The sequence below is a fragment of the Cylas formicarius genome, unplaced genomic scaffold (assembly GCF_029955315.1).
Source record: "Cylas formicarius isolate icCylForm1 unplaced genomic scaffold, icCylForm1.1 PGA_scaffold_9__14_contigs__length_23061073, whole genome shotgun sequence".
Classification (NCBI taxonomy): Eukaryota; Metazoa; Arthropoda; class Insecta; order Coleoptera; family Brentidae; genus Cylas; species Cylas formicarius.
The window spans coordinates 4,848,764-4,869,435 of record NW_026844365.1 but is presented as its reverse complement, the minus strand read 5'-3'; the positions used below and the strand labels follow the sequence as shown (position 1 = coordinate 4,869,435).

Here is a 20,672-nt window from a genome sequence, read left to right as displayed (position 1 = left end):
TTTGCATTTTTAATAATGATTTATTGCAACCTAGTTTATGCATGGGGCCCACAGTGCGGCATTGGAATTCACAACCTTATTATTACTATAAATTTCTATTGTGCTTTTTTTTATTGTTTCTAATATAATGATGATAATATTAATAATAATAATAATAATAAGAATAATAATAATATGTTAAGCAGAAAAAAATATTTTTAGAATAAATGTTTTTAAAAAAATATATTTAGACAATTACACTTTGAGAAAAATGGGCAGAGACAGAGAAATTCTATTACACATAAAAAAACGAAAAACGGCCTATTTCGGACACATAATGAGGAACCCAAAATATCGGCTTCTCCAGCTAATCGTCGAGGGTAAAGGGTAAAGCGTGGCGTTGGAAGGAAACAAATGTCATGGCTTAGAAACCTGAGGGAATGGACTGGCTTGAAAAATATCGAGGACCTTGTACATACAGCAATGGACAGGGTAGCATACGGAAATGTGATCGCCAACATCCAATAGTAGTGGATAGGCAGCTGAAGAAGAAGACAATTACACTTTACAGAAAACTACGCCACTGGATTCTAAGTACAAACATTTAAAACGTTCTGTTTTCGTCGTCTCGATACGATACAGGGAGTTTAAAATACAAGATAGATAAATTTTCTCTTTCACCCTACAGAGGATTGTTTTAAAGAAGCATCGCTTCGATGGTTTGTTTGCTTTTTACTCGTTTTTTTTTTTTGCACATAATTGACTAAGTGACATTTTTTATTGCTCCCACTGAACCCTGAGTACAGGGTTGGGATTCATTGTGTACGTCTTTTCGCAAACCCTGCAGAATAATATAAAAATATTCAATCGGTTTTGCTGGTAAGTTTTCAATGACATTCAGTTTGGTCTGAATCGTTATACACATTGATCCTACTGGACAGTTTGTTTGTTTCCGCATTTGCTCCCCGTATTTAGAATTGGAAACTTCAAAATATCCTACTCGAAATATAGCTTTCTCTCGTCCTTATCGAAAACGGTATTTAGAAGCAAAATGAGTAATCAGAGATAACAAAATCAGACGGCAATTCGTAGGTATTTAAGCAAGAGGTTTAGGCGCATCTGTTATTCCGCGTAAAAGAGCGCCTCAATTAATATTGCACAATGCGCATCGCCGAAATTTTGTTGTTAATCTCCGCACTCTATACCTCCGAGGCCGCAAATGAGTGCGACCTGAGGGCTGTCGAGAATGGTACTGTCTGCGTATGCAATTCTACTTATTGCGATACGGTTCCCGAGGTACTAAGCCTGTCCTCTGGCGAATACCAACTCTATACGACCAGCAAAGATAAACTTGGGTTCTACTCGAGCAATGGAAAGTTTGTGGAGGCGACCGCAGCTTCAAGTACCGTTACCATTTCGAACCTCAACACCACGTACCAGAAAATCACTGGTTTTGGAGGTGCCTTTACAGATGCCGCAGGGATAAATGTCGCCATGCTTCCGGCTGACGCTCAAGATAAACTATTAGAGAGCTATTTCGGCAAAGATGGCGTCCAGTATAGTATGGGTCGGGTTCCCATTGGCGGTACTGACTTCTCACCTAGAGGTTATTCATATTGCGACACTAAAGATGAAACTCTGGAGTCGTTTGCTTTGCCAGAGGAGGATACTAAATACAAGGTAAGTTCGTACCAAAAACGTCATTATATTTGGTTGATACAAATGATATCTTTGACCATATGTACCCTGTCGACTATAGAAAAACAGTTGCCAAAAGAAGAGGCCAATCGTTGGTTAGTTGTGACCTACGCTAATTCCAAATAAGGTCACTCTCTAGGATTCTAGAGAAAATAATAGACAAGCAAGTAAGAGAATTTCTCAATATTTCCAGTATTTTACCACCGAAACAACCAAACAATATGAAAGCACTCTTGCAGATTGATGATATTTTTAAGGCTTATAATGGTACCAAAATCACTGTTTTGGTTTTTGCTTGATTTTAGCATGATTTTGACACATAGGGAACTCTGTTTTGCCTTTTGCAGCACTTGCAAAAGATTAACATCTATTCTAAATTCAAAGCTAAAATTTAGAGAGCAAGTTACAAGCAAATTAAATTAGAATTAAATTATGGAAGTCGTTACACAGGATACTAAAAGGCTATCACAGTACTATCACGGTTTAATCATTGTCTTGTCCATAATAAAAAGTGGTTTAAGAAATGACAGCAACCAGCTAGTTTTTCTATGTGGTTAATGTTCGTTATGCCTTGCTTTACATTTGATTTTTTTTATTTGGAAATTATGAGTATTATGAAAAAATTGCAGTAATAGAACATAGAATAATGTCCGTTCACATTTTTTTTTAATTATTTAAGAATACTATGTGTAGACTAAATTAAAACCCATCGCTCGTTAAAAAAAAAAAATGTAAAAAGTGTGGTATAGATGTTATTAATACTTCCGTAATATGTTCTGTTTATTTTCATTTGTACGATTAAACATAAAGATATTAGTTTTTCGGCAACTTTGAAGTGTGATATCTCCATAACCCATTGATCCATTTATATAACAAACCACTCCTGATAGTTAGCTTTTAAAAAACAATTACAATCCTATCACTTTAATTTTAAAGATTCCGTACATCAAAAAGGCTATTGAGTTGAGGGGGGAAGATCCTTTCAGGCTGTTTGCGACTGCTTGGTCCTCACCCACATGGATGAAAACTACGGACAGGTATTTCATTTATTTCTTATATTAAATAAACAACGGTGCGAATATTATCGTATAATTTTCAAATGATTTTAGTCATTCTGAATTGGCAAAAAATTGACAACAATTTGCTTCAATAATTAGTTTGTCAGGTTAACTGCAAATTCACAAATATTTTTCTGCTATATAGCATCAACAATTTAAACTAAAATATTTTAATTAAAATTTTTTAGATCGCTGCTTTCTTATAACTTCTAAGAATTTCGGAAATTTTAATTATTTTTCTGTTCTTTTTCTCCACAGTAACTACTTCCTTGATTCTAGTTCCACATAATTTTATGAGGTAAACGAATTTATTAATGAAATAGGACTCATTCCAATTTTCTTCAAAGTTTTGTTACAAATCAGTAATGCAAACTGTTGAAATAAATCTGAAAACCAACGTTAAGTCAAAAATATATTTTTTTGTCTTTTATTATTATACGAGGGGGTACCCATAAAAAACCGGAATTGAATTGCCGCGCGCAGAGCTTGTATAGTACATCTTTCTGCCGCTAGGTTGTGGATAGTACAACTTATTGCAAGTTCAACGCCACCTTCGTTTTAAATTTAACTTGTTTTGTTTACTTGCAGTGCCATTTTTTGTTAATGCTGTTTTTTTGTTATTTCGTTTTATTCGATGGCAAGTTTAAAGGAACAACGTGCAGCTGTGAAATTTTGTTTTCTGCTCGGTAAAAGTGCTGCTGAAACTGTTTCAATGTTAAAAACAGCTTATAAAGACGATGCGATGGGAAAAACTCAAGTGTACCAGTGGTTTGTTCGCTTCAAAAATGGCGACGAGTCAATTGATGACCGACCTCGTTCTGGACGTCCATCAACTGCTCGAATCGACGAAAATATTGAAAAGATTCGAGAGTTTGTGCTCTTAGACCATCGACGGACAATTGAACAATTATCAAAGATTAGTGGGTTGTCTTGGAGCACGGTTCAGCGAACTTTAACCGAAGATTTGGGAATGAAAAGAGTTGCTGCCAAGTTTGTTCCTCGTGTTCTGACTGACATGCAAAAAGAACATCGACTTGAAACATGTCGTGCTTTGAATCAACAGCTTTAAACGGATAAAGATTTTCTTTCAAAGATCATTACTGGTGACGAGTCAGGGTGCTATGGTTAGGACCCTGAAGCGAGGCAACAGTCCAGCCAGTGGAAGACACCACTGTCTCTCCGTCCAAAAAAATGTAGTCAGGTCAAATCAAACATCAAAACGATGCTGATTTGCTTTTTCGACATCAACGGCGTAGTTCATGCAGAGATCATTCCACCCGGTGAGACCGTTAATCAAGCTTTTTATCTGGAAGTTTTAAGAAGATTGCGCAACAATATTCGACAAAAAAGACCCGTTTTGTGGCGGACAGGGGACTGGTTCTTTCACCACCTGCATCTGCACACACAGCCATTTCTGTTAAGCAGTTTTTGGCTAAAAATGGCATGGTTCCACTGCCCCATGCACCTTACTCGCCTGATCTCAGTCCGTGTGACTTCTTCTTATTTCCGCATATGAAAAGGGACATGAAAGGACAGCGATTTGACAACATTGAAGAGGTCAAGAAAAAAATGTTTCGAACAGTGGAAGCACCGCTGGGACAAATATATTAGTTGTAATGGAGAGTATTTTGAAGGGGATAAGGTCGTTCTGTGATTTTATAAAAAATGATTCCGGTTTTTTTGGGTAAATGTCTCTACAAAGTCGCCTATTTCTATTTTGTAGATCAGTTATTTGGTATACAGTGTGTCCTACTCATGAACTGTACACAATTATGTACCTTCGTTTTGGTTATATTTTGATTTATTTTTTTGTTGAATTGATCTCTCAAGAATGCACTAAAATTTTATTTTGCTTAGGTCTTCAACCTAAAGGCGGGGATAATTTAACAAAGGGGAGAGAAGCATAATTAGGGATTTTTGAAAGATTAAATATAATAAAACCTTATTTGTAAAATACTGTTCGGAGAACATTCGTCACCATCACTCAATTCTTAACATCTTTTTAGTTTCGTAGGCTTGGGACAGCTCAAGGATGAATATTACGGATTATGGGCGGAATATTACATCAAATTTTTCGAAAGTTACAAGCAGGAGAACATATCCTTTTGGGGAGTGACTACGCAAAACGAACCTGCCAATGGAATACTCGGCTTCCCCATAAACAACTTGGGATTTCTGCCTGATCAAATGGTAAGCGCCCAATAATATATCACTTTTTAACCTACATTAGGGCTAATAGAACAAGAAAATCTTATTGGATTCTATGCCGATGTAACAACCTTCTGTTGGGCCATTCTCAGGATACGAAAGCGTTAACTTTCTTGGGTTTATACATTCAAAAGGTCAAGAGAATGGACACTGATGAGATACGTAGACCAAATCATAGATCTCACACGTTGGTATCCCAGTTGATGGATACTATAGAAGATAAAGAAACATGTTTATTTAAAGTTAAAACTATTTGTTTGGACTTACATTGACTTTACTTTAGTTTCGGTTGGCATTTATTTCCAACCATTATCAAGAGAATAACGATCAAATTCTCATAGCACTTTTCTTAAGGGTGTTTTGTTATTCATGGCTTGGTTGGTTCGCCTCCGTCGGTGACCCTATCAGTCTTTAGAAATGCGGAATCTTTAAGATAACTCCCAGAGGTGTTCATCTATGGAAACTCGAATTAGGGAACATAGAAATAATGTAGAACATTGTCCAGGATGCATGGGAGAAGAAACACCAAATCCTCCGATCAGAAGTAAAAATGGTTCATATGGAGCAGCATTAGTACAAGAAGAAGTACAAGAAAGCAATTTTCATCCAGGGAAACATGACTAAGAGAGATATAACGTCGGTGTCGGACTGGGATGGGTATCAGTATTTTATGTGTTTAAAATATAGGTTGGGTGGGAAAATATCAGGCTAAGTTGCAAATTTTTATTGTTTTCAGAACAAGTGGATATCCGCCAATCTAGGTCCTAGGATCAGGAACTCGAGCTTCTCGCATCTGAAGATCATTGCGCATGATGAATCAAGAGGTTCGCTACTATTCTTTAATGAGGTAATAAACGATATGAAATCATTCACATCATTTTGCTCAATGCAAAGACTGCGGTACATCAAAGACATATTAGAATTTAGGAGTTATTATGTGAAATAGGGCTGTAGGAGAGGAATTCCTCAGAAATTCCTTTATACTGTAGACCATAAGAGAGACTCGGAAAACATCAAAATCATATATCAATATCTTTTTCAAACATCTTTGGAAAATGGGCCTAGAATATTGCAATAGAGACATTTTCATTTGGTTTTTCTGTACCTATGTCGCAGGCAGCCTAATTTGTACCCTTTGCTTGGCGATTTTAGAGCTGCAGAACTCTCGACCCACTGGTGTGATGTTTGCGATACTCGAATCTCACAATTCTCATCACCACCATTTATACAATGTCTGCTAGCAGTATTGGCTTCTTGGCTGATGTCCCCATAATTAGAAACAGTGGTACATATTTTTCTGTTGTGTTTTTTCTTATGTCTCCCATAAGCCTTGTTATTTTTTCAATTGTATTGTACATTATTCGATCGGGTAATCTGTTGACAAGGCATTCTTGAGAAGGTAGCGCTATGTCTAAAAAAACTTTGGCGTTTCAAATCATCAGCTGATCTGTTGCGAAATCCAATGTCAATAACGTTTAGACACATCTTTTGAAGATACTAATTCGCCCAATTGGTTGCATCCAATATCAGCTCATCAAACAAAACAATCTCTATGACTTTTGATTAATGGCAAAACTAGTCTAGAACGCTGTGACTGTAGTCTATGAGCTATAATTCTTCGACTCTAAAAGCAGTAAAGGGAGTATTGGAAGTCGTTTCTCGCCATCACATGGTTCTTCTTAAAGCCCCTATTTCACATCACTGTCGTAGAATGTTGATGTTTTGTACGGTGGATTTAATTTTTTTAATTTTTAAAATGTTTTTGTAATTGTCAGTTCACCTTATCCAACGACGACGTTGTCAACTATTTGGATGGGGTTGGAATTCACTGGTACTCGGATAATGCGATACCTCCTAGTGCGTTGGAACTGGCGTCTACTAGTAAAAAGGACCTGTTCAAACTTTCCACTGAAGCATGCACGGGTAAGTTTAATATTTAATAACATGAAGATGGATGATGAGTATCTACTTATCGCCTTTTTAATTGTCGGATTTATTCTCCAGGGTTTGCCCATTTCCTTGAAATGGAACCAGCAGTGCTATTAGGAAGTTGGGAGAGGGGTGTCTCTTATATCGAAGATATTTTGGAGGTAAGTATCCAGTCAAAATTAGGTAATAACCAGATTTTCCCCGTCACTCTATCAGACTACTCGAAAGCTTTTGATACTCTTAATTACCAAATTTCAAATTTTTAGCTTCATCTCTGGAGATTTGATCTCAAGCAGCAACATATAATTCTTCAACAAGCTATTAACGGCGGTTCGAAATATATACAGTAATTTCTGCTCTTTCAGTTAACGTCCTTAACTGCTCTCCTCAAATTTGGAACTTCAATGTATAAAAAGTCTTTTGTTTTTATACAACTGCTATTCTGAAATGGCGTATATCCGATATATTCATCAAATGTTATTATTTCTAACTGTGACTGTCGAATGTCAACATTCACCATATGTATGTCCAAAGGATGTTTTTACAAAAAGAAAACAAAAAAAAACTCTATTTATTATTATTTATTTTGATTAAAACACGGAAGAAGTTATTGCACTTAAAACAAACACAACAATCATGTCTAATATTAATATAAAAATAACATACGTTTTATTGCTTCAACTAAAATTTAAAAAAAAAACGAAATGGATATATGGCAACCTTATTTATTGCATCTTTTTGCAGTTATGGCGGGTATAGGCTTGCCATCCACTTTTTGACAGAATTTGCTTCTCTTACCGAAATTTTTTTTTCGTCGTTATTTATAAATATCCTCTATTACAACAACATTGGCTAACACATTTCTGGGATCTGCAGGACCACCGTCATGGACTTTAGTTCTTACGGTATCACCGATTTGGGCGCAGAAAACTTTTTTTTGAAGTTCGCAACATTTTTGTTGCTTAAGGTAGTACATTTTCTTTTGCAGCTACTCTTTTTGAATGCACTATTTCAACTTCTTTCCACATATTTCAGATATGACTCAGTTTTTAACGTTCGTAACTGGTCAAATGATCTTGGTAAACCATTATAAATTTGCAATGGCCGTAGTGTGAGATTGCGATACCATTGGTTTACAAAATTTTAAAAATATATAGTCCAAAGAAGTACCGCACTTAGTTTTTGCAAAAATAACATCAAAAACGATTTCAGAGCACTAATCTCGAAGTAAATAAAAGCAATTAACTTCTCCTTCACTTATTGCTAGAGACTTTTCAAGCAATTGATCACTATTTACTGCAGTAGAGGTCGAGTACAAATTATATTACACCTTGTGTATGACTTGTGTATCTCAGACATCGACCAGTGTGACCGATAATTGTTCTGTCTTTCATCAATTCATTTGCTGTCGATATTAACCGCTAAATGTCAGCAAGCAGTAACTTCGGTAACATATACTTGTTAAAATAAACACAGTTAAAATTAATGTAATTAAATAAGCCTACAGCGATTTTCATATTTGAAAGCTGTTTGCTTGTTTGTATATTTTTGAGGGCATGTATTAAGAGATAACTTAGTTGACCCCAAAAATGTTTTACCGCCTCCTCTTCATATCAAACTTGGCTTGATGAAACAGTTTGTTAAAGCTCTAGATAAAAATGAACAGTGTTTCAACTATTCATGCGAGATATTTCCAGCCATATCCGATGCCCAGATAAAAGAGGATATAAGATAAGAACATTATGCAAATGCAAGGATTTTCAAAACACAATCACCAAGAAGTAATTGAGTTTCTTGGTAGATGGGATGTGAGATGGAGCATAACAGTGATGACGGACTACAGCAGGACGTTAAAACACACACAGCCGGATATCAAAATTATATAAAATCAAAATAAAAACATCTGTCAAAAAGTTTAATCAACCATTTCTTAATAACACTTTTTGCAGAATCTAGAAAATGACGTCGTCGGGTGGATCGATTGGAACATGGTTTTAGACACCGAAGGTGGCCCGACCTGGGTTGGAAACACCGTGGACGCGCCCGTCATCGCGAACGCCACTGCCGGAGAGTTTTACAAGCAGCCGATGTTCTATGGGCTGGGTCATTTTTCGAAATTCGTCACCCCGGGTTCTGTCCGAATTGATGCCACGACCAATACCGATCTCAAAGTTCTGGCATTTTTGAGACCCGACGAAAAACTGGCACTCATTTTGTGGAATAGGTAAGTAGGGTGGATAGTTTTCGGTGGTGGGTGATTTGAACTATATCCTCAAAAAAAATATGCTAATGTAAAATAGATATTAAACTACAACAGGTTTTATGTGTCAATTGAAACAAACTTCCTATATTTTGATGTAGTCATTCACAGATGAAAAACATGAAAAATTGCTGAATTCTGATTCGAATTTTGCATAAATTTCACCAAAGTCTTGCAATTGGAACTGTAATAATAATAAAAATCAAAATTAAAAGAAAAAGCGCCTAATGGTAAACACCCTCTAACACTCGAAGACACCTTTCATAGACAAAACATCATCACTACAGTGGCTTCATAAGGGCTATCTTTATCGTGAAACTGAGGGCTATAATACTCCAGACACAGAAATCTGAGACCGATAATAATAATAATAATAATAATAATAACAAAAATGATAATAATAATTGTCTTTATTACAATTACATGGGCGAACTCTGACCTTAAAGCTACTCACACTCACACTTTGGTTAGTTTTGGTTAATTTTGGTTACACATCAAAAAAGAACCTTACTATAACATATAAATTGACACTTGGTTTTTACAATTTAGTTATTTCGCTTGGGAAGAAGTAAATGCCTTTTTAAATAAAAGCCAGGAGGAGTATGTAACGGTATAGCGAGCGCGGCTCGATGTCTCAGATTCAGGTCATGAATTGATTCCCTAAATAGTAATTTGTGGTATCGTATGCACATGATAAAAAATACATAAAATTACTTAAAATCGTATAAAAGGAAATTAAAGATTGTTCCAAATCACATGCACATATGTATTCTAGATACATAGTAAAGCGAGGTGTCAGTTGCCATTAGGAAGTCATCAAGTGCGATGGTATATTTCCACAAAGATGCTCTGATCAAAATTGTCTCCAAATGCGATTCGAAATTATCTTTTATAGACTGCTCTGAATTGTTATCGATATCCTACCAGCTCTCTCCCATCGCTTAGAAGTCCACACTTTAAAGCAATGGACATTTTCAATTGTATTTGTAGTGATGTAGATGTTAATGATATAACACAGGCTCAGTTTAGCACATTAAAAGATTAATTTTACGTGCCAAGTATTGGGTTTGAGTTTTTTTTATATAAGCTCTTTATATGGTTGCTTGTTGTTTATTGGTACATTCTTGGAATTCTGAATTTTTATTGGACCTGGCAACTGAACTTGGCGAATTAGTTGTCTTGTCATTGGATATTATATCTGTTAGACAATAACGCTTATTATTATTATTATCTCACTTTTAGTGGTTCTTTTAGTAGAAGTTTTAGTGGATAATAAAGTCGACTATTACTTGTTAACGCCACATGTAACCAATTTATTTCATTTCTTTGTTTATGTTGCAAACTTTGCTACTATCAGTCATTATCTGCACACCATTAGAGGTCTAATTTATTCTTTTTGGTTAAATTTCTTGTATTACATATGAGCATGACATTTGGAAGGCATTTTTGCTAAAAATAGAAAAGGCATTTTCGATAACATTATCAACCACTGTGCACTGCAACACTTTTAGACTTCAGCAAAGTAAACGGGCCTAAGAATGTTACAAGAAAAGATTAACAGGGGGAACAAGGTAAACAAAAAGGTTTACGATATGATTTAGAGATTAAATTTCTTGATAAAAAAATTAAATTAAAAAATGTGGCATCACATCAAGTTTAATAAAAATGGAATAACCTGATCAATTGTGAGAGCTCTTTGAAAATTTGGACTAGAGAACTATATACACGTTAAGTAATAAAAATAAAGTTCATTTAAAAATTCATGTGCAGTTTTGATTTTTGTGTCTTCCTGTCTGTCTGTTCTTGTCTCACAAGTTCGACAATAACAAACTTCAGGTTTATTACGTTTGTGTTGAATATTATATCATAACTTTCCTTTTCATAGTAATAAGCACAGAATCTTCGCAATTAAACTAAATGACCACAGTTAACAGCAAAAACTATTTTTATTAAGGATATTTCAAACTAGAAGGCTTATCAGAAACTTCCAGCGAGAGGCGTATTATTGACAAATTTTGAGGTTGTCAGATCCACTTTAAAGCCAATAACAATTCTGCAATTTCGCTGTAAATTATTCACAAAAATTTTTTGTTTAAATTTCAACTGCTTCTAAGTAATAAATTAGTTTCTAAAAAAATAATTGAGGATATAAATAAATAAGTTTGGTCTTAACAAAGGAAACTATGGACGCGGAATTTTGTTAGGTGTAACCGAGAATACCTATGTTAAGCAGTTTGATGAGAAAATATTTTTTTCATTTTTGTTGTAAGGTTTTTTATCGACATTGAAAGAATTAATTAAGCAGAAACCTAGAGGTTTTATAAAAAGTATTACAGTAGCCTGTGGAAGTTTTTTTTTAAATTATTTGAGGACCTACAAAAGTTGTATCATCTCCATTTAAAGTAATTTAATAGACAACGTTGGTAAGAGAATTTTTCGCTGATCAATAAGACTATCGCAAAGCATATTAAATGAACCCTTTTTGGTCAGTTCTTTTCCACCCAATGCTGCTGTCTGTCTCTACGCTCCCACTCGCACACAAAAACAGGGGTACATCTATCCTGACTGCTGACTTTTGCTCTTCTCTTAGCAAATAGAAAGAAAATATCATAAGAATAAAACTAGTCCCAGAAATTATAAAATAAGTCGAAAAATTGTCCAATTTCCCGAAGTAATAAGCCCACTTAATTTTCTGCAGGGACGACGCAGCTGTGAGCGCGGAAATTCAGATTCTTGGATCGGCAACATCGCTCGAAGTCCCAGCATCTTCGCTAAATACGCTTCTCTACTTTCCCTAATTGCGGGAAGGTAGTTTACAATATGGGCTTAGTAAATAAATAAGTTTATAAAGTAAATGTTTTTTTTTCTACTCCCGTCTGTAAAAATCCCCATTACATATCGATCTAATGTGCGAGAAGCGTCACTTTACCAGCTCAGTTTCGTTTCCCACGGATCCGAGTCACTTCGGACATTTCCGGGATTTTACCGCACGGGTTCGGGAGCAATCGGATGTTTTCGGAGATATTTTCCACGCTTTGAATTTTGACGTTTGTCAATTCTGACCATTATGTCAGTGAATGTATTCGTGTTGTTTTGCTAAATTGTATCCCTAATGGACTAGTCGGTAACTAAAGTGACATTTGTAATTTAAGTTTTCCACAGAAATTATATATACCGTTCGCATAAATTTTAGTGGTTTTTATAGTTTTTATATTAATACCTTGCCAAGACCAATTGTACCATTCTCAAATGTCCATGTCTCATCAGTACAAACAAAACAAAATTGAATGTTCGGACTTGCTTTTTCTTGCTTATACGGTCTTAAAAATTTAATCCTCTTAATAGTTCAATGCTTGAATGATTTTTCTTCTAATCACAGTCTTTTTCTTTAAATAAACTAATTAATGATCAATTGTAATAGTTATGCGAAAGAAAATCTTATTGGATTCTATGCCGATGTAACAACCTTCTGTTGGGCCATTCTCAGGATACGAAAGCGTTAACTTTCTTGGGTTTATACATTCAAAAGGTCAAGAGAATGGACACTGATGAGATACGTAGACCAAATCATAGATCTCACACGTTGGTATCCCAGTTGATGGATACTATAGAAGATAAAGAAACATGTTTATTTAAAGTTAAAACTATTTGTTTGGACTTACATTGACTTTACTTTAGTTTCGGTTGGCATTTATTTCCAACCATTATCAAGAGAATAACGATCAAATTCTCATAGCACTTTTCTTAAGGGTGTTTTGTTATTCATGGCTTGGTTGGTTCGCCTCCGTCGGTGACCCTATCAGTCTTTAGAAATGCGGAATCTTTAAGATAACTCCCAGAGGTGTTCATCTATGGAAACTCGAATTAGGGAACATAGAAATAATGTAGAACATTGTCCAGGATGCATGGGAGAAGAAACACCAAATCCTCCGATCAGAAGTAAAAATGGTTCATATGGAGCAGCATTAGTACAAGAAGAAGTACAAGAAAGCAATTTTCATCCAGGGAAACATGACTAAGAGAGATATAACGTCGGTGTCGGACTGGGATGGGTATCAGTATTTTATGTGTTTAAAATATAGGTTGGGTGGGAAAATATCAGGCTAAGTTGCAAATTTTTATTGTTTTCAGAACAAGTGGATATCCGCCAATCTAGGTCCTAGGATCAGGAACTCGAGCTTCTCGCATCTGAAGATCATTGCGCATGATGAATCAAGAGGTTCGCTACTATTCTTTAATGAGGTAATAAACGATATGAAATCATTCACATCATTTTGCTCAATGCAAAGACTGCGGTACATCAAAGACATATTAGAATTTAGGAGTTATTATGTGAAATAGGGCTGTAGGAGAGGAATTCCTCAGAAATTCCTTTATACTGTAGACCATAAGAGAGACTCGGAAAACATCAAAATCATATATCAATATCTTTTTCAAACATCTTTGGAAAATGGGCCTAGAATATTGCAATAGAGACATTTTCATTTGGTTTTTCTGTACCTATGTCGCAGGCAGCCTAATTTGTACCCTTTGCTTGGCGATTTTAGAGCTGCAGAACTCTCGACCCACTGGTGTGATGTTTGCGATACTCGAATCTCACAATTCTCATCACCACCATTTATACAATGTCTGCTAGCAGTATTGGCTTCTTGGCTGATGTCCCCATAATTAGAAACAGTGGTACATATTTTTCTGTTGTGTTTTTTCTTATGTCTCCCATAAGCCTTGTTATTTTTTCAATTGTATTGTACATTATTCGATCGGGTAATCTGTTGACAAGGCATTCTTGAGAAGGTAGCGCTATGTCTAAAAAAACTTTGGCGTTTCAAATCATCAGCTGATCTGTTGCGAAATCCAATGTCAATAACGTTTAGACACATCTTTTGAAGATACTAATTCGCCCAATTGGTTGCATCCAATATCAGCTCATCAAACAAAACAATCTCTATGACTTTTGATTAATGGCAAAACTAGTCTAGAACGCTGTGACTGTAGTCTATGAGCTATAATTCTTCGACTCTAAAAGCAGTAAAGGGAGTATTGGAAGTCGTTTCTCGCCATCACATGGTTCTTCTTAAAGCCCCTATTTCACATCACTGTCGTAGAATGTTGATGTTTTGTACGGTGGATTTAATTTTTTTAATTTTTAAAATGTTTTTGTAATTGTCAGTTCACCTTATCCAACGACGACGTTGTCAACTATTTGGATGGGGTTGGAATTCACTGGTACTCGGATAATGCGATACCTCCTAGTGCGTTGGAACTGGCGTCTACTAGTAAAAAGGACCTGTTCAAACTTTCCACTGAAGCATGCACGGGTAAGTTTAATATTTAATAACATGAAGATGGATGATGAGTATCTACTTATCGCCTTTTTAATTGTCGGATTTATTCTCCAGGGTTTGCCCATTTCCTTGAAATGGAACCAGCAGTGCTATTAGGAAGTTGGGAGAGGGGTGTCTCTTATATCGAAGATATTTTGGAGGTAAGTATCCAGTCAAAATTAGGTAATAACCAGATTTTCCCCGTCACTCTATCAGACTACTCGAAAGCTTTTGATACTCTTAATTACCAAATTTCAAATTTTTAGCTTCATCTCTGGAGATTTGATCTCAAGCAGCAACATATAATTCTTCAACAAGCTATTAACGGCGGTTCGAAATATATACAGTAATTTCTGCTCTTTCAGTTAACGTCCTTAACTGCTCTCCTCAAATTTGGAACTTCAATGTATAAAAAGTCTTTTGTTTTTATACAACTGCTATTCTGAAATGGCGTATATCCGATATATTCATCAAATGTTATTATTTCTAACTGTGACTGTCGAATGTCAACATTCACCATATGTATGTCCAAAGGATGTTTTTACAAAAAGAAAACAAAAAAAAACTCTATTTATTATTATTTATTTTGATTAAAACACGGAAGAAGTTATTGCACTTAAAACAAACACAACAATCATGTCTAATATTAATATAAAAATAACATACGTTTTATTGCTTCAACTAAAATTTAAAAAAAAAACGAAATGGATATATGGCAACCTTATTTATTGCATCTTTTTGCAGTTATGGCGGGTATAGGCTTGCCATCCACTTTTTGACAGAATTTGCTTCTCTTACCGAAATTTTTTTTTCGTCGTTATTTATAAATATCCTCTATTACAACAACATTGGCTAACACATTTCTGGGATCTGCAGGACCACCGTCATGGACTTTAGTTCTTACGGTATCACCGATTTGGGCGCAGAAAACTTTTTTTTGAAGTTCGCAACATTTTTGTTGCTTAAGGTAGTACATTTTCTTTTGCAGCTACTCTTTTTGAATGCACTATTTCAACTTCTTTCCACATATTTCAGATATGACTCAGTTTTTAACGTTCGTAACTGGTCAAATGATCTTGGTAAACCATTATAAATTTGCAATGGCCGTAGTGTGAGATTGCGATACCATTGGTTTACAAAATTTTAAAAATATATAGTCCAAAGAAGTACCGCACTTAGTTTTTGCAAAAATAACATCAAAAACGATTTCAGAGCACTAATCTCGAAGTAAATAAAAGCAATTAACTTCTCCTTCACTTATTGCTAGAGACTTTTCAAGCAATTGATCACTATTTACTGCAGTAGAGGTCGAGTACAAATTATATTACACCTTGTGTATGACTTGTGTATCTCAGACATCGACCAGTGTGACCGATAATTGTTCTGTCTTTCATCAATTCATTTGCTGTCGATATTAACCGCTAAATGTCAGCAAGCAGTAACTTCGGTAACATATACTTGTTAAAATAAACACAGTTAAAATTAATGTAATTAAATAAGCCTACAGCGATTTTCATATTTGAAAGCTGTTTGCTTGTTTGTATATTTTTGAGGGCATGTATTAAGAGATAACTTAGTTGACCCCAAAAATGTTTTACCGCCTCCTCTTCATATCAAACTTGGCTTGATGAAACAGTTTGTTAAAGCTCTAGATAAAAATGAACAGTGTTTCAACTATTCATGCGAGATATTTCCAGCCATATCCGATGCCCAGATAAAAGAGGATATAAGATAAGAACATTATGCAAATGCAAGGATTTTCAAAACACAATCACCAAGAAGTAATTGAGTTTCTTGGTAGATGGGATGTGAGATGGAGCATAACAGTGATGACGGACTACAGCAGGACGTTAAAACACACACAGCCGGATATCAAAATTATATAAAATCAAAATAAAAACATCTGTCAAAAAGTTTAATCAACCATTTCTTAATAACACTTTTTGCAGAATCTAGAAAATGACGTCGTCGGGTGGATCGATTGGAACATGGTTTTAGACACCGAAGGTGGCCCGACCTGGGTTGGAAACACCGTGGACGCGCCCGTCATCGCGAACGCCACTGCCGGAGAGTTTTACAAGCAGCCGATGTTCTATGGGCTGGGTCATTTTTCGAAATTCGTCACCCCGGGTTCTGTCCGAATTGATGCCACGACCAATACCGATCTCAAAGTTCTGGCATTTTTGAGACCCGACGAAAAACTGGCACTCATTTTGTGGAATAGGTAAGTAGGGTGGATAGTTTTCGGTGGTGGGTGATTTGAACTATATCCTCAAAAAAAATATGCTAATGTAAAATAGATATTAAACTACAACAGGTTTTATGTGTCAATTGAAACAAACTTCCTATATTTTGATGTAGTCATTCACAGATGAAAAACATGAAAAATTGCTGAATTCTGATTCGAATTTTGCATAAATTTCACCAAAGTCTTGCAATTGGAACTGTAATAATAATAAAAATCAAAATTAAAAGAAAAAGCGCCTAATGGTAAACACCCTCTAACACTCGAAGACACCTTTCATAGACAAAACATCATCACTACAGTGGCTTCATAAGGGCTATCTTTATCGTGAAACTGAGGGCTATAATACTCCAGACACAGAAATCTGAGACCGATAATAATAATAATAATAATAATAATAACAAAAATGATAATAATAATTGTCTTTATTACAATTACATGGGCGAACTCTGACCTTAAAGCTACTCACACTCACACTTTGGTTAGTTTTGGTTAATTTTGGTTACACATCAAAAAAGAACCTTACTATAACATATAAATTGACACTTGGTTTTTACAATTTAGTTATTTCGCTTGGGAAGAAGTAAATGCCTTTTTAAATAAAAGCCAGGAGGAGTATGTAACGGTATAGCGAGCGCGGCTCGATGTCTCAGATTCAGGTCATGAATTGATTCCCTAAATAGTAATTTGTGGTATCGTATGCACATGATAAAAAATACATAAAATTACTTAAAATCGTATAAAAGGAAATTAAAGATTGTTCCAAATCACATGCACATATGTATTCTAGATACATAGTAAAGCGAGGTGTCAGTTGCCATTAGGAAGTCATCAAGTGCGATGGTATATTTCCACAAAGATGCTCTGATCAAAATTGTCTCCAAATGCGATTCGAAATTATCTTTTATAGACTGCTCTGAATTGTTATCGATATCCTACCAGCTCTCTCCCATCGCTTAGAAGTCCACACTTTAAAGCAATGGACATTTTCAATTGTATTTGTAGTGATGTAGATGTTAATGATATAACACAGGCTCAGTTTAGCACATTAAAAGATTAATTTTACGTGCCAAGTATTGGGTTTGAGTTTTTTTTATATAAGCTCTTTATATGGTTGCTTGTTGTTTATTGGTACATTCTTGGAATTCTGAATTTTTATTGGACCTGGCAACTGAACTTGGCGAATTAGTTGTCTTGTCATTGGATATTATATCTGTTAGACAATAACGCTTATTATTATTATTATCTCACTTTTAGTGGTTCTTTTAGTAGAAGTTTTAGTGGATAATAAAGTCGACTATTACTTGTTAACGCCACATGTAACCAATTTATTTCATTTCTTTGTTTATGTTGCAAACTTTGCTACTATCAGTCATTATCTGCACACCATTAGAGGTCTAATTTATTCTTTTTGGTTAAATTTCTTGTATTACATATGAGCATGACATTTGGAAGGCATTTTTGCTAAAAATAGAAAAGGCATTTTCGATAACATTATCAACCACTGTGCACTGCAACACTTTTAGACTTCAGCAAAGTAAACGGGCCTAAGAATGTTACAAGAAAAGATTAACAGGGGGAACAAGGTAAACAAAAAGGTTTACGATATGATTTAGAGATTAAATTTCTTGATAAAAAAATTAAATTAAAAAATGTGGCATCACATCAAGTTTAATAAAAATGGAATAACCTGATCAATTGTGAGAGCTCTTTGAAAATTTGGACTAGAGAACTATATACACGTTAAGTAATAAAAATAAAGTTCATTTAAAAATTCATGTGCAGTTTTGATTTTTGTGTCTTCCTGTCTGTCTGTTCTTGTCTCACAAGTTCGACAATAACAAACTTCAGGTTTATTACGTTTGTGTTGAATATTATATCATAACTTTCCTTTTCATAGTAATAAGCACAGAATCTTCGCAATTAAACTAAATGACCACAGTTAACAGCAAAAACTATTTTTATTAAGGATATTTCAAACTAGAAGGCTTATCAGAAACTTCCAGCGAGAGGCGTATTATTGACAAATTTTGAGGTTGTCAGATCCACTTTAAAGCCAATAACAATTCTGCAATTTCGCTGTAAATTATTCACAAAAATTTTTTGTTTAAATTTCAACTGCTTCTAAGTAATAAATTAGTTTCTAAAAAAATAATTGAGGATATAAATAAATAAGTTTGGTCTTAACAAAGGAAACTATGGACGCGGAATTTTGTTAGGTGTAACCGAGAATACCTATGTTAAGCAGTTTGATGAGAAAATATTTTTTTCATTTTTGTTGTAAGGTTTTTTATCGACATTGAAAGAATTAATTAAGCAGAAACCTAGAGGTTTTATAAAAAGTATTACAGTAGCCTGTGGAAGTTTTTTTTTAAATTATTTGAGGACCTACAAAAGTTGTATCATCTCCATTTAAAGTAATTTAATAGACAACGTTGGTAAGAGAATTTTTCGCTGATCAATAAGACTATCGCAAAGCATATTAAATGAACCCTTTTTGGTCAGTTCTTTTCCACCCAATGCTGCTGTCTGTCTCTACGCTCCCACTCGCACACAAAAACAGGGGTACATCTATCCTGACTGCTGACTTTTGCTCTTCTCTTAGCAAATAGAAAGAAAATATCATAAGAATAAAACTAGTCCCAGAAATTATAAAATAAGTCGAAAAATTGTCCAATTTCCCGAAGTAATAAGCCCACTTAATTTTCTGCAGGGACGACGCAGCTGTGAGCGCGGAAATTCAGATTCTTGGATCGGCAACATCGCTCGAAGTCCCAGCATCTTCGCTAAATACGCTTCTCTACTTTCCCTAATTGCGGGAAGGTAGTTTACAATATGGGCTTAGTAAATAAATAAGTTTATAAAGTAAATGTTTTTTTTTCTACTCCCGTCTGTAAAAATCCCCATTACATATCGATCTAATGTGCGAGAAGCGTCACTTTACCAGCTCAGTTTCGTTTCCCACGGATCCGAGTCACTTCGGACATTTCCGGGATTTTACCGCACGGGTTCGGGAGCAATCGGATGTTTTCGGAGATATTTTCCACGCTTTGAATTTTGACGTTTGTCAATTCTGACCATTATGTCAGTGAATGTATTCGTGTTGTTTTGCTAAATTGTATCCCTAATGGACTAGTCGGTAACTAAAGTGACATTTGTAATTTAAGTTTTCCACAGAAATTATATATACCGTTCGCATAAATTTTAGTGGTTTTTATAGTTTTTATATTAATACCTTGCCAAGACCAATTGTACCATTCTCAAATGTCCATGTCTCATCAGTACAAACAAAACAAAATTGAATGTTCGGACTTGCTTTTTCTTGCTTATACGGTCTTAAAAATTTAATCCTCTTAATAGTTCAATGCTTGAATGATTTTTCTTCTAATCACAGTCTTTTTCTTTAAATAAACTAATTAATGATCAATTGTAATAGTTAAATAAACATCATACCGTCCAACAATCAAATGTCCAACAATATAGCACTCTCTGTCTAACGTACACAGTTAGAAAGAGACAACAATAGCAGAACTGATCGGAATGACAAACGAATTGGTTTAATGACCACTAGTAAACGTTTAGTTTGAATGTTACGAAATTTAGTAATACGATAATCTGTTATTATTTTTAACTGACTAAACTTTATCTCACTCGTTTATAAATTTTTCTACTCCAGCCTGTAAAATACCAAATTATACACCGATCTAGCGTGCGGGAACCGTCACTTTACCACGTCAGCTTCGTTTCCCAGGGATTCGAGCCACTTCGGACATTTCCGGAATTTTTCGGAGATATTTACCACGCGTTGAATTTTGACGTTTGTCAATTCTGATGGTCATGTCAGTGAAAACTAACGGTCGTAGAAAAATTATAGTATGCAACACTGCATAGTACGCATTCCTCACTCGATTATGCACCGATCAAGATGTCTAATATTCTAATATCTAATATTCGATCTCCCTTTAAGTCAT

The 20,672-nt window shown here is 35.0% G+C and overlaps 2 protein-coding genes across 2 annotated transcripts; both read left to right on the top strand.

Annotated features, from left to right (window-relative positions):
- Positions 1 to 1,118: 1,118 nt before the first annotated feature.
- Positions 1,119 to 11,959, top strand: LOC132707201 (lysosomal acid glucosylceramidase-like). Its single transcript, XM_060678947.1, has 8 exons — positions 1,119 to 1,659; positions 2,614 to 2,714; positions 4,742 to 4,925; positions 5,680 to 5,790; positions 6,719 to 6,866; positions 6,948 to 7,033; positions 8,822 to 9,096; positions 11,831 to 11,959. The coding sequence occupies exons 1-8, from the start codon at positions 1,141 to 1,143 to the stop codon at positions 11,928 to 11,930; spliced, it is 1,524 nt and encodes a 507-aa protein (XP_060534930.1). The 5' UTR covers positions 1,119 to 1,140; the 3' UTR covers positions 11,931 to 11,959.
- An 822-nt stretch (positions 11,960 to 12,781) lies between these two features.
- LOC132707420 (lysosomal acid glucosylceramidase-like) lies at positions 12,782 to 19,543 on the top strand. Its single transcript, XM_060679269.1, has 5 exons — positions 12,782 to 13,374; positions 14,303 to 14,450; positions 14,532 to 14,617; positions 16,406 to 16,680; positions 19,415 to 19,543. Exons 3-5 carry the CDS (start codon positions 14,552 to 14,554, stop codon positions 19,512 to 19,514), a joined length of 441 nt encoding a protein of 146 aa, XP_060535252.1. The 5' UTR covers positions 12,782 to 13,374; positions 14,303 to 14,450; positions 14,532 to 14,551; the 3' UTR covers positions 19,515 to 19,543.
- Positions 19,544 to 20,672: the final 1,129 nt, after the last annotated feature.